The following is a 13887-nucleotide window of genomic DNA, read 5'->3' as shown; positions in this document are numbered from 1 at the left end:
GCCATGGAAGAGGCATGTGATGACATCAATGCAGACCAATGTCAAGCTTTGATTCAACATGCCGAAAGGTTTCTCCAGCGGTGCATGAACAATGAGGACATTTACTGATGTGGATGAGAATTTATGGCCAAATGCTCTAGACAGGCTTGATGCTAATTAATGCGTGCTAAACATTATTTTATTTTCATTCATGTAATGTTTCATTTAAATGTCTTACATCTAATTACAGACAGTACTGTATGTTGCAATTATATCAGAAAAATAAAAAAAATTCCCCATGAATGATTGTAGAGGATGTCATCATTGATCACACCTTTGATTACACATTGGATAGATATCATGGAAATGATAGATTGTCAATGTTGTTGGGGAATGTAAGTGTATTGCCTAATGTAAACTGTAATCTACAGTACTGTAGCATATTAATTTCAGCACTTCTAAGGGTTATTTGAAACAATTATCTTGCAGTAATTGCTACTGGATTAACTGGTAGTTAATGATATATTTTCAATTGATTAGTTTTAAGTTGTTTTGGTGATTAAACCAATGCTCTCATTACATTTATATTTTGAATCAATGGTTGTGTGGTGAGAGATGTTTCCAATCCAAATGAATGCACAATGACAGGTTTTGAATGAAAGACTGGCTGCTTTACAAGCGTGACCAGCTAGGGGTTTTATACTAAGAGTTGTGAAAATGTACCACCTGCTTGTGAAAATAGTACCAAAGTGATTAAAACAAACCCGTAATAAGATTTTTTTGGGGGGGGTGAATTGTTAATTGATTTTCAATAAGGAACACTGAGGGAAAACACAACAGAAGAAAAAGGGGGGACTCAACCACTACAGTGAGGGAAAAAAGTATTTGATCCCCTCTCAAATCAGAAGGATTTCTGGCTCCCAGGTGTCTTTTATACAGGTAACGAGCTGAGATTAGGAGCACACTCTTAAAGCGAGTGCTCCTAATCTCAGCTTGTTACCTATATAAAAGACACCTGTCCACAGAAGCAATCAATCAATCAGATTCCAAACTCTCCACCATGGCCAAGACCAAAGAGCTCTCCAAGGATGTCAGGGACAAGATTGTAGACCTACACAAGGCTGGAATGGGCTACAAGACTATCGCCAAGCAGCTTGGTGAGAAGGTGACAACAGTTGGTGCGAATATTCGCAAACGGCAGAAACACAAAATAACTGTCAATCTCCCTCGGCCTAGGGCTCCATGCAAGATCTCACCTCGTGGAGTTGCAATGATCATGAGAACGGTGAGGAATCAGCCCAGAACTACATGGGAGGATCTTGTCAATGATCTCAAGGCAGCTGTGACCATAGTCACCAAGAAAACTATTGGTAACACACTACGCCGTGAAGGATTGAAATCCTGCAGCGCCTGCAAGGTCCCCCTGCTCAAGAAAGCACATATACATGCCCGTCTGAAGTTTGCCAATGAACATCTGAATGATTCAGAGGAGAACTGGGTGAAAGTGTTGTGCTCCAAAATGGAGCTCTTTGGCATCAACTCAACTCAGCGTGTTTGGAGGAGGAGGAATGCTACCTATGACCCCAAGAACACCATCCCCACCGTCAAACATGGAGGTGGAAACATTATGCTTTGGGGGTGTTTTTCTGCTAAGGGGACAGGACAACTTCACCGCATCAAAGGGACGATGGACGGGGCCATGTACCGTCAAATCTTGGGTGAGAACCTCCTTCCCTCAGCCAGGGCATTGAAAATGGGTCGTGGATGGGTATTCCAGCATGACAATGACCCCAAACACACGGCCAAGGCAACAAAGGAGTGGCTCAAGAAGAACCACATTAAGGTCCTGGAGTGGCCTACCCAGTCTCCAGACCTTAATCCCATAGAAAATCTGTGGAGGGAGCTGAAGGTTCGAGTTGCCAAACGTCAGCCTCGAAACCTTAATGACTTGGAGAAGATCTGCAAAGAGGAGTGGGAAAAAATCCCTCCTGAGATGTGTGCAAACCTGGTGGCCAACTACAAGAAATGTCTGACCTCTGATTGCCAACAAGGGTTTTGCCACCTAGTACTAAGTCATGTTTTGCAGAGGGGTCAAATACTTATTTCCCTCATTAAAATGCAAATCAATTCATAACAATTTATAATTTTTTTGTTGTTATTCTGTCTCTCACTGTTCAAATAAACCTACCATTAAAATTATAGATTGATCATTTCTTTGTCAGTTTGCAAACGTACAAAATCAGCAGGGGATAAAAATACTTTTTTCCCTCACTGTAACATTACAGTATGATATTCTAATGAGGCAACCACTAACATTACAGTATGATATTCTAACGAGGCAACCACTAACATTACAGTATGATTTTCTAATATTCTAATGAGGCAACCACTAACATTACAGTATGATATTCTAACGAGGCAACCACTAACATTACAGTATGATTTTCTAATATTCTAATGAGGCAACCACTAACATTCCAGTATGATATTCTAATGAGGCAACCACTAACATTACAGTATGATATTCTAATGAGGCAACCAATAACATTACAATATGATATTCTAATGAGGCAACCACTAACATGACAGTATGATATTCTAATGAGGCAACCACTAACATTACAGTATGATATTCTAATGAGGCAACCACTAACATTACATTATGATATTCTAATGAGGCAACCACTAACATTACAATGATATTCTAACGAGGCAACCACTAACATTACAGTATGATTTTCTAATATTCTAACGAGGCAACCACTAACATAACGATATTCTAATGAGGCAACCACTAACATTCCAGTATGATTTTCTAATATTCTAATGCCAGTGAGCAAATCTCCAATCTCCACCCTATTCCCTATGTAGTGCACTACTTTAGATCTGGTCAGAAGTAGCCTAGTGCACTACGTAGGGAACAGGGAGTCATTTGGGCCAGAGCCAGTAACTCCCCTGGGTATGAATTGTTTCTCTATCTTATCAAAAAAATAAAAATAATAATTGGTCATTTAGCAGACGCTCTTATCCAGAGCAATTAGGGTTAAGTGCCTTGCTCAAGGGCACATCAACAGATTTTTCACCTAGTCGGCTTGGGGATTAGAACCAGCGACCTTTCGGTTACTGGTACAACGCTCTTAACCACTAAGCTACCTGCCGCCCCATTATTACATTTTTAGTCATTTAGCAGACGCTCTTATCCAGAGCGACTTACAGTTAGCACATACATTATTTTATCGAACCCACAACCCTGGCGTTGCAAACGCCATGCTCTACCAACTGAGCTACATCCCCTGCCGGCCATTCCCTCCCCTACCCTGGACGACGCTGGGCCAATTGTGCGCCGCCCCATGGGTCTCCCGGTCGCTGCCGGCTACGACAGAGCCTGGATTCGAACCAGGATCTCTAGTGGCACAGCTAGCACTGCGATGCAGTGCCTTAGACCACTGCGCCACTCTTCTATATGATGTTCTCCTCTCCTCCTCTCTTCTCTCCTCTATTCACTCTATTCTATCATCCACACCACATGCCAGCTTCAACACAATCCATTTACAAGTTAAAGACACACCTTGGAATAAATAGCAAAGGAAAACTACTACTAGATGGATTTTTTATTTCCCATCACCATGAATCATATTTAATAACTGAACAGTAGCAGACCTAACTTCATCTGTTCCTGACTCTGGGTAGTGGATTAAAAAGACCATCAATCTCCAATGATATTAAAGTACAATTCTGAACATTTCTGATATACTGAGTGACAAGTCAAGATATGTGATGTTTTTATTGTTTGGATAATAGCACCACCTGCTGGACAGGTTTAATGTTGCTTGACTGAGCAGTATGGGAGAATAAAAGATGCCAAATTTAGGGCCGGTTTCCCGGACATCTCCATTGAACATGCTTTTTAGTCAAGGACTAGGCTTCATCTGTGTCCGGGAAACCGGCCCATATAGTTCAATTAGCAAGTAAGTAACTACCTGTTCCATGATGCTGAGGAAAATGACATTGAGACAGAGAACCAATTGAGAAAACATTTCAATGGTTCTGAATGACAACCAACATACATTAACAGCATACATCATGATTAATGTGAATATATAAGATTAAAACATTGCACTTAAAAAAATATGAATGCATTGAATTGTAATTCATAACATATTCTGAAGATAATAATAATAATATCAAATCAATCAAATCATTGTACATAAAAACAGAGCAGAATGAATCATCACATCTGGGGACCATCACCACCAGCATGACTAGTATCTATGTGGACCCTACTACAGTTTAACCAGCTCAGCTATAGACTACACCAGCATGACTAGTATCTATGTGGACCCTACTACAGTTTAACCAGCTCAGCTATAGACTACACCAGCATGACTAGTATCTATGTGGACCCTACTACAGTTTAACCAGCTCAGCTATAGACTACACCAGCATGACTAGTATCTATGTGGACCCTACTACAGTTTAACCAGCTCAGCTATAGACTACACCAGCATGACTAGTATCTATGTGGACCCTACTACAGTTTAACCAGCTCAGCTATAGACTACACCAGCATGACTAGTATCTATGTGGACCCTACTACAGTTTAACCAGCTCAGCTATAGACTACACCAGCATGACTAGTATCTATGTGGACCCTACTACAGTTTAACCAGCTCAGCTATAGACTACACCAGCATGACTAGTATCTATGTGGACCCTACTACAGTTTAACCAGCTCAGCTATAGACTACACCAGCATGACTAGTATCTATGTGGACCCTACTACAGTTTAACCAGCTCAGCTATAGACTACACCAGCATGACTAGTATCTATGTGGACCCTACTACAGTTTAACCAGCTCAGCTATAGACTACACCAGCATGACTAGTATCTATGTGGACCCTACTACAGTTTAACCAGCTCAGCTATAGACTACACCAGCATGACTAGTGTCTATGTGGACCCTACTACCGTTTAACCAGCTCAGCAGTACCAAAGAGATTAAACCCAGGATAGAGGGGCTGAGTGAATGTGGTCTGGACGCTGTGGAGGAGGGTCATTGTGTCAGAGACACTGTAGAAGGACAGATTACCTGCCTTGTGATCCAGGTACACTCCTACTCTGGAGGACTGAGGGCCTGATACTTTAGTCACAACATTATTGTGTCTGAACCAATAACCACCACTAGAGCACTCTAACCTCCAGGACTTGTTATTGTATCCAAATCCACCATCTGTTTCTGTTCTGCTGATGTCTTTATATGAGACTGCTGTAACACACCACCCACTCCACTCCACCTCCCAGTAACAGCGTCCAGACAGACCCTCTCTACACAGAACCTGACAGTAGTTAGTGAATCTGTCTGGATGAACAGGATATGGTTGGACTTGGTCTGTATAGGTCACCTTTCTGTTCCCTTCAGACAGAGAGAGGTGTGTGTCGGCTGTGTTTGGGTCCAGTGTGAGCTGACAGGAATCTGGGAGAAGAGCAGTGCAGAGACCAATGAGGGGAGTTAGAACAATAAGTGAAGTCAGATACTGTATCTACCCTGTCTTTGATTAGAGCACAGCAGAGATCAAATCAGAGAAATATGAGGAGTCAGATAGATACCCAGTCTTTGATTAGATCTACTATTGCTATATATTTCTAGAGGGATTGTTAGGAGTGTCAGTAAAAAGAGACTGTTAGTTACTTCAGAATAAAGAGACTCACATTGTAAGAACTGTTCTCTGGTCTTGGGCTCTGGAGGCAGTACAACATCCACTATATTCACTACAGACACACAAACACATTCACAGAGAGAGGGAATGTTATCATCATACCATATTCCACGTGTATATGACTAGTAGGGAACTTTCAATGGTCTAAAGTTGATGTTCTTATTATTTTCAACACACCTGTAGAGGAGATCTTGGTCCATTCTCCTTTAAGGACGTCTTCTAGTTTCTCTCTCAGTTCAGACACAGTCTTACTCACATCTCCAAAGTACTGAAGAGGACGGACAACGATGCTGGGTAAGTCTGAAGATACACTGGTACCGGAGAGAGACTGATAACTCTGGGGGGAGAGAGAGAGAGAGAACAGAACCAAATGATTGAGAGTTTCACATTGAGTTTTAATTTCATATCACATGTATCAAGGCAGTTGAGTTACCTGGAGGAAATGGATGTGATCCTCTGTGTGTGAGAGCTGCTCCAGCTCAGTGCTTCTCTTCCTCAGCTCAGCTATCTCCTGTTCCAGTTGCTCCAGGAGTCCTTCAGCTTGACTCACTTGAGCCTTCTCTTGGGCTCTGATCAGCTCCTTCACCTCAGAGCGCCTTCTCTCAATGGAGCGGATCAGCTCGGTAAAGATCTTATCACTGTCCTCCACTGCTGCCTGTGCAGAGCTCTGTTAAGAGAGAGAGAGAGAGAGACTGACTTGTCTTACTTTAATGAGCCATCCTCATTACACTAACACCCCCACCCCTAAAAGCACATTGCATGGAAATCAGAGACCCCTGCTTTATTGAGTCTCTCCTGCCGCATGATGAAGATCTGCTGATCCAGCCCCAAACCACCAGCCCTCCTCAACAGAGCACATGCTGGTTCCCTCCAGCCCACCTCCGTACGGTGCAGTAGCCTCTGTGCTGCTGAGTCAGAACGCTGCCACCCTGACCAGAAAAAATTCACTAACTTGCGCTGCAGGTCCACAAGCAGACCACCGGGGGCGTTGAGAATGGCCAATTTAAGCCATAGAGAGGATACGACCAAGTTGTTGATGATCAGCACCGCCCCTCTGTATGACACTAGGGAGATGAGCCCCCTCCATTTCGTCAGCCTCGACACCACCGCTTGTGACACTCCTTCCCAGTTCTTCCTAACCCACCCCCCGGAGCCCAGATACACCCCAAGCATCTTGAGCCACTCACAGCCCCACTGCAACCCCCCTGGAAGCTGCAGAGGTGCCCTGTCCCTCCTTACCCACCCATCAGGCTCCCTCATCTCCCCACAACAGAAGTTACCCACCCATCAGGCTCCCTCATTTCCCCACAAAAAACGTTACCCACCCATCAGGCTCCCTCATCTCCCCACAACAGAAGTTACCCACCCATCAGGCTCCCTCATCTCCCCACAACAGAAGTTACCCACCCATCAGGCTCCCTCATCTCCTCACAACAGAAGTTACCCACCCATCAGGCTCCCTCATCTCCCCACAACAGAAGTTACCCACCCATCAGGCTCCCTCATCTCCCCACAACAGAAGTTACCCACCCATCAGGCACCCTCATCTCCCCACAACAGAAGTTACCCTCCCATCAGGCTCCCTCCTCTCCCCACAACAGAAGTTACTCCCCCTTCTGCTGTCCCCACCTCTCCCAAAAGCCTTGGAAGTTTGAGCAAAAACTGACATCTTGGAAGAGCTTTACATGGAATTTCCAATAGGACACCTGCCTGGGCCCTGGTGAAACAGAGAACTGAGCCCTGTACTAGGTGCAGACACATTTTGGAAAGCAAAGACAAGGAAATTGATTTTGGCTCTAACCACTAACAACCTACCCTTACACACCTCTTTTGCTATTCCTGCACTAAGATTTGTGCCATGGCTCAGCACCTGCGCCCCCTTCCACCAGACCCCCAATACACTTCATTAATCACATCACTGTGTGTCTCTTGCAAAAAAATCACGTTTAAATGTTTTTGTTTGACTTATTCCCCCAGTCTCTGCTGCCGTTCATGTTAAGGAAGTCTAACCGTGAAATCTCCATAAGAGGTGGGAGGGAAATCACCACAATCAGAAACCAGTAGAGAAGCCCATAAAGCCGCCATGACAGAAAAAAACATCAATTTAAGCAGATTCTGAAGACATGCCCTTAAGAACCCATGACCCATTTTCTCAGCCTATACCGCTTCCTGGGTGAGAGGACACTAAACCCCTCATTCTTCATCACGTGTTGTACTGACCTTACAAACCTTCCAGGATCAATCAAATAAGACTCCAGCAGAACCTTCTTTTTCCCCTTTAGTCTCCTTCAGGAACCTAGAAAGTTCTCTCACCATATATACTGGGCCCTCAGCCTGACTGGCTGTCAGCTCTGGATCCAATGAGCCGTCTGAAAACGAGACCGCCTTGTCCTCCGCTCCCGCAGACTCACCTCCCCCCTCTTCCTCCTCCTCCATTGGCACGGTACCGTCCTCCTCCTCCCCAGTCTCTGCCCCCCTGCACTTCCCCCCTGATCAGTGCCTCTTCCCCAATGACAGGCAATATTTCCTGGGATGAGCCCACCAAGCCTTCGCCCACCGGAGTCTCTGTTACTACAGAAACCTGCCTCAGCTCATGTAGCCCAGCTGCAACCCTCCCCACCACCGCTTTCTCCACGGCCTGCGCACCACCACTTGGCCATGCACTACTACCGTGTAGCTCAGCTGGTAGAGCAAGGCGCTTGCAACACCAGGGTTGTGGGTTCGTTTCCCATGGCGGGACAGTATGAAAATGTAAGTCGCTCTGGATAAGAGCATCTGCTAAATGACTAAAATGTAAAAAATGTACTCTCCTCCCTCCTGGTACCCCTGCCATTTATTTTGCAATTCTGAGTAATCACTATTTTAGTAAGGATTAGTAAGGAAAAACACTTTATTCAGTACTACTGCAGTTGCTTAATAATTCCAATAGATGGCAGCATAAGACCATGAATGACTTTTCAGAAGATTAGTTTAGTTCTCTCCCTGGATACACCACCACTCCACCACACAGGAAAACTCCTGCCTGAGCTTTTTACTGTCCCTTTCCACACTGCTAACGCAAGAGGAAGGACTGAAAACACATTACTGTGAAGTAATATAATGATGATTCATGTTTATTATTACCTGTTTTTATGCTCATGTTTTTAAATTATACTTCGTTACTATAACGATTATCAATAAGCCTGAACATTAATTCAGTCACCTCTGGTCGACAAAAACATATTTTTCTAGTACATTCATTGTCAAATTCATCAACCAGCATCGAGCCACTCTGCCTTCTCACGCAAGCGAGGGGCATGTTGAGGTAAATATGCTAACCGCGACGGTTGCATGATGTAATTTATTGGTGGGCTGGAAGATGCAGTGTTTTTTCTTTTCTATTCAGAGGCTATTTACTCCCAATATGAGATAATTTTATATAGAAGGTTTTTATAATGCATGTTTACTAGGGTTGAGGTTAGCGCATCTGAGTAGGGATTATTTGGCCGGTGTTCAATACCTGCTAGAGTTAATATTTTGTTGCTCTCCCAAAAGCAACACAGGCCTAATACGAGATATATAGCTAACTGTAAAGTAATGAGTGACCTTTTTAGAAAATCATAGGACATAGTCTTTTTGTTGCATGCTATTTTATGCTTGTAGCCTATACCTGATGCTTTGTGGTTTTATGCAGCCATCTATTGGAAACATTTAGCAATTAAAAGTTATTAATTCACGTAAAGACATTGGTGAGGCAGCTGAGAAATAAAGTGTATTTTTCTTATTAATTCTGGAGATCAGTCTCAAACCTGCCCCACCTATGAAATGCCAATTGCTGGACTTTCACATAGAGGTTACTAGGTCACACCCAGTTCAAACCACATTTAAAAAATAAAACAAATGTGTTGTTTATCAAGTGTTCTGCCATATGGTAATATTATGAAACTGGGCTCCATGGCGGATGCAATGAAGTAATTTTATCAGAAAAAGGCGTTCAAAATGTATTGTGTCCAGCCTAGTCCTAGCCCCCGCTGCCGGCTGGTCGCGCTTGTCTGCACTAGCATTATGCCCTACATCCCCACACTAGAAACACCCAAAACTATCTGTGCTAGCAAACCCTGTCTTCCACCCCTCCCCTGTGTAACCTTGAAGATTGTTAAGAAACAAACACTTGTCTACGAAAAGAGACATGTTTAACGGATTCCGCTTGGCACCCAGCCGAGAACACACGAAAACCACTTTATTTTTAAATTTACCAAAACTAACCAACTATTTACGGTCTGTTCGTAAGTAATAAACGGAGGCTGGATTATAATATAAATCCATTATACTTTGTGACACAAAATGGGAAAAGGGGAAATTATAATAATACAGAAAAACACCCTTCCAACTAACCCTACTCATTAAATACCCACTACCCCATTCCACTACTTTGACCCTATCTGCTCCTGCACCATGCCAACGGCCTGGGAGGACGGGACACCACCACTCAACACACCCTGTAACTCTTCTGAAGTCTAATCTTGTATGCCCAAATACTTCTCTGCAGCTGCCACCACAACATATTTTTTCTTTTTTTTACGTTCCATTTCTGCGGTACAGTTGATAACCATTGCTATGAACTCTAAGAAGCTAACTTTACTGAAGCATATATCACTCGTTGGCCTATCCCTCTGTGCTGGCACAGATCTACTACTCACAGGGATCCTCTCAGGATCTCTCACCCTTGACCCATCCTCCTCTACTTCCTTCACTGCCTCAGCATACGACACCTTCTGCACTACTCTGACTCTAGCCACCTCAACCTGCCTCTCTCGCACCGGACACTTCAGATCCCCAGCAACATGGGCATCCCAACAGTTGACACACACAACATTATCCACCGAAACTACACAATCCTCTATCCCCTCCTGCACAATTCCCACATCTTGGAATCTCCCTCCTACAAACAGCTGCAACATGACCATAAACGTTGCACCTGAATCAGTGCAGTGGATTCGCCACAAAAGCTCTAACAGGATAACTGATATATCCTACCATGACTTTGTCGGGTAAAGACTCAAAACTCAAAAGGACTGACAGTGACTCCTCTGTTTCACCACGCTCACCACCGGGTCTGTGTTGCACCAAACGGCGGGAATCACAAACACCAGGAATCTTCAACCTTAATTGCTCCACTTCTACACTTAACGCTACCCCAGAAATCACTCCTTTCAATGGTGCCCTGTTCCTAAGAGCAAAGCACGAAACAGATCTTGACCCAAGTTGCGTGACACGGAGCGCCCACTCCCTCTGGTCAGAAGAAACACAAACAAATATCACAAGTCCACTACAGGTTACCTTCACTGATTCAACTGCAACCAACTCCTTTCCCACCCACCCTGAATCCACAAATGGATCTGCCAAAAGGTATGGATCCACTTTCTCCAACAATGTAATTCCTACTGCACCAGATTCTTCTTTACCATGTCCATTGATGCCAGGCTCTGGTTCTGAGCTCTTCACCACACCTTCTACCTCACTTAACTCTCCCTCATTCATTTCCATTTCACCTCCAGAACTCAGTCTGGCGAATGGCTCACTCTGTTTGCACTTGAATTATAACATTTGAAAGTCTCTATTCCTTTGAACATTTTGTGAGTGTAATGTTTACTGTTAATTTCTGGTGGTTTATTTCACTTTTGTTTATTATCTATTTCACTTGCTGTGGCAATGTAAACATATGTTTCCCATGCCAATAATGCCCTTTGAATTCAATTGAATTGAGAGAGAGAGAGAGAGAGAGCTCCATGTTAATGTATAGGGGACATGAGTCAGTCATGGTTACTTATGGTTATGTGATGAGGTAGCCCCGCCTTCGACTTCAAAATCAGATTCGGCCCTCAGCCCAATAGGGAATGTCCTCTTGGTGTAACGGTCAAGATGTTGTTTTCTCCCTCAGTAGACCTGGGTTCATATCCCGCCGGTTACATTAAGCAGTCTATTCTCTGAAAGGGGTCCAGACAGCCTGTTCCCAACAGTGGAGCCAGTGGGATTGGATAGGGGCATCTCTCTCTCTCTGACTGGAGGAGAGAAGTGAAATGGTGTGTCTCCTCTGGTCAACAATACTCACCTTGAGAGACTCCACAGCCTGTTGGAGCTCCTTCAGCTCCTTCTCTCTCTCCTGGAATCTCTGCTGGACTTTCTGCTGACTCATCCCCAGCTGCCTCTGTGGAGAATCACTCTTCAATGAGCTATCAAGCTTTATTTGTCCAGTAGATCAATAGTATAGTAATGGGACATAGGGCCCATAGAAGATAGGGATTAATATGTTGAGGAAGTGTCTGTGTGAAATTATATTATTATATTGTTATGTGAAAGATTATAGTTTTAACAGTGCACAAAACAGGGGAGCTGATTGGGTGTTTGATAACGAATTACAATGGTGTTTGACTTTAGAAAATGGTGATACATTTGGAGACTCTGGGTTAACACATCTATATAATCAAGGTTTGTGTTCATATTTGTTCTGCTGAGGATTGATTTCATTTGAATGATCTCATATTCAAACAGCCTTAGTTCCTACTGTAATTATTATTTGTTTATCAGACAGTCACCAACAAGTAGTTCTGGTCTTACCTGTTTCTCAGTCCTCTCTGCTGCAGCTGACACTGTTTCATGGCCTTTATGTTCATCCATCACACACAGCAGACAGATACACTGCTGATCGGTACGACAGTAAACCTCCAGCAGTTTGTCATGATGAGAGCAGATCTTCTCCTGTAGTTGTGCGGTGGCTTTGACCAGCTTGTGCTTCTTCAAAGGAGGAAATTCATAGTGAGGTTGGAGGTGAGTCTCACAGTAAGAGGCCAGACACGCCAGACAGGACATGAGGGCTTTCTGCTTTCTGGTCCCAGTGCAGAAATCACACGCCACATCTCCAGGTCCAGCATAGCACAGAGCAGGAGGGGGAGCAGCCTGGAGTCCTGTCTTCTTCAGTTTCTCCACCAACTCAGCCAAAATGGTATTTTTCCTCAGATTAGGCCTTGGAGTGAAGGTCTGTCTGCACTGAGGACAGCTATAGACCCCTTTCAGAACATCCTGATCCCAGCAGTCCTCAATACAGCGCCTACAGTAACTGTGTCCACAGGCAGTAGTGACCGGCTCCTTCAGTAGATGCAGACAGACAGAACAACAGAACTGTTCCTGGTCCAGCAGAACTCCCTGCTGAGCCATTTGGACGGTTGTTCACTCTCACACAGACAGACGACACAGAGACTCAGATCAGTTTTGTTTCCTCAGAAGTGAGTTTTTGGGAGGGCGAGGACTTTCTGGATCTGCCAGATAGGTGAGGTTAGAGGGAGGGAGGGAGGGAGGGAGGGAGGGATAGAGAGAGAACTGCGTTCAACATGGAGAGGGAGACAAATATTTTAGTTTCTAGGTTAGGGCCCTTCATTTGGAATAAATCTAACAAATATGAGTTGTTAGAATATATAAAGGGTAACAGTTCCTATGAAGTACATATTATAATTATTTTAATAAGCTTCATAATGCCTTATAATACACTTATGTGTTATAACACTGATTATAAGTGTCTATAATAATTAATAAGTGGTTGTAATGGGGGGGGGGGTTTGATATTGATACAATATACTGTAGTTTAAATGAATACTGTATGTATTGACTGATCATTGAGAATGAGGTAATACTTTACATTACAGTGTAGGGTATTACTGTTAGGCCTAGGGTCAGGGTTAGAGTTACTACATTCAGCAGTAACCCTAACCCTAGCCATATCTAGGACTAAAAAGAGAAGACGTTTTATAATCAGAGTTCTTTGTATCTCTTCTTAGTCTGAAAGAAACCCCCCACATATTATAGGTGGACGGGGTTATGAACATATCCAATGAATTGTTTTCTGCAACCAGATGAAATGAAACTGCCTTTCAGCAGGAAAAGCTTCTCTAATAATCCTAACCATTGCTGGGTGTCTTCAGAGACTGAGGTATAGAGACACACTGTCAAGTCAAAACATCTGGCTGTGCTTTCATGTCAAAACATTTATTATTTTCTATTCATAAAATTCTATTGTATTATATTCTTTGATAATATATTATATCCATAGGCTCCACTCTGTATAGTGTTAATGATGACTGTTTGTTCTGTACATTGATTGAATGGTTAGGACTATCTCACTGTATTCACTGTTTAAATCCCAAGAGACCAGGAGAC

At 43.5% G+C, this 13887-nt stretch overlaps 1 protein-coding gene across 1 annotated transcript; it reads right to left on the bottom strand.

The window, feature by feature from the left end:
• Positions 1-3744: 3744 nt before the first annotated feature.
• On the bottom strand, positions 3745-12919 carry LOC311118006 (tripartite motif-containing protein 16-like). Its single transcript, XM_084192886.1, has 7 exons — positions 12295-12919; positions 11789-11884; positions 6131-6364; positions 5875-6034; positions 5690-5749; positions 4946-5453; positions 3745-4634 (listed from the first exon to the last, which is right to left on the bottom strand). Exons 1-7 carry the CDS (start codon positions 12889-12891, stop codon positions 4589-4591), a joined length of 1701 nt encoding a protein of 566 aa, XP_084049012.1. The 5' UTR covers positions 12892-12919; the 3' UTR covers positions 3745-4588.
• Between the last annotated feature and the right edge of the window lie 968 nt (positions 12920-13887).

Source organism: Coregonus lavaretus (genome assembly GCF_964263955.1).
Source record: "Coregonus lavaretus genome assembly, contig: HAP1_SCAFFOLD_2094, whole genome shotgun sequence".
Classification (NCBI taxonomy): domain Eukaryota; kingdom Metazoa; phylum Chordata; class Actinopteri; order Salmoniformes; family Salmonidae; genus Coregonus; species Coregonus lavaretus.
This window is presented reverse-complemented; position numbering and strand designations above follow the sequence as displayed.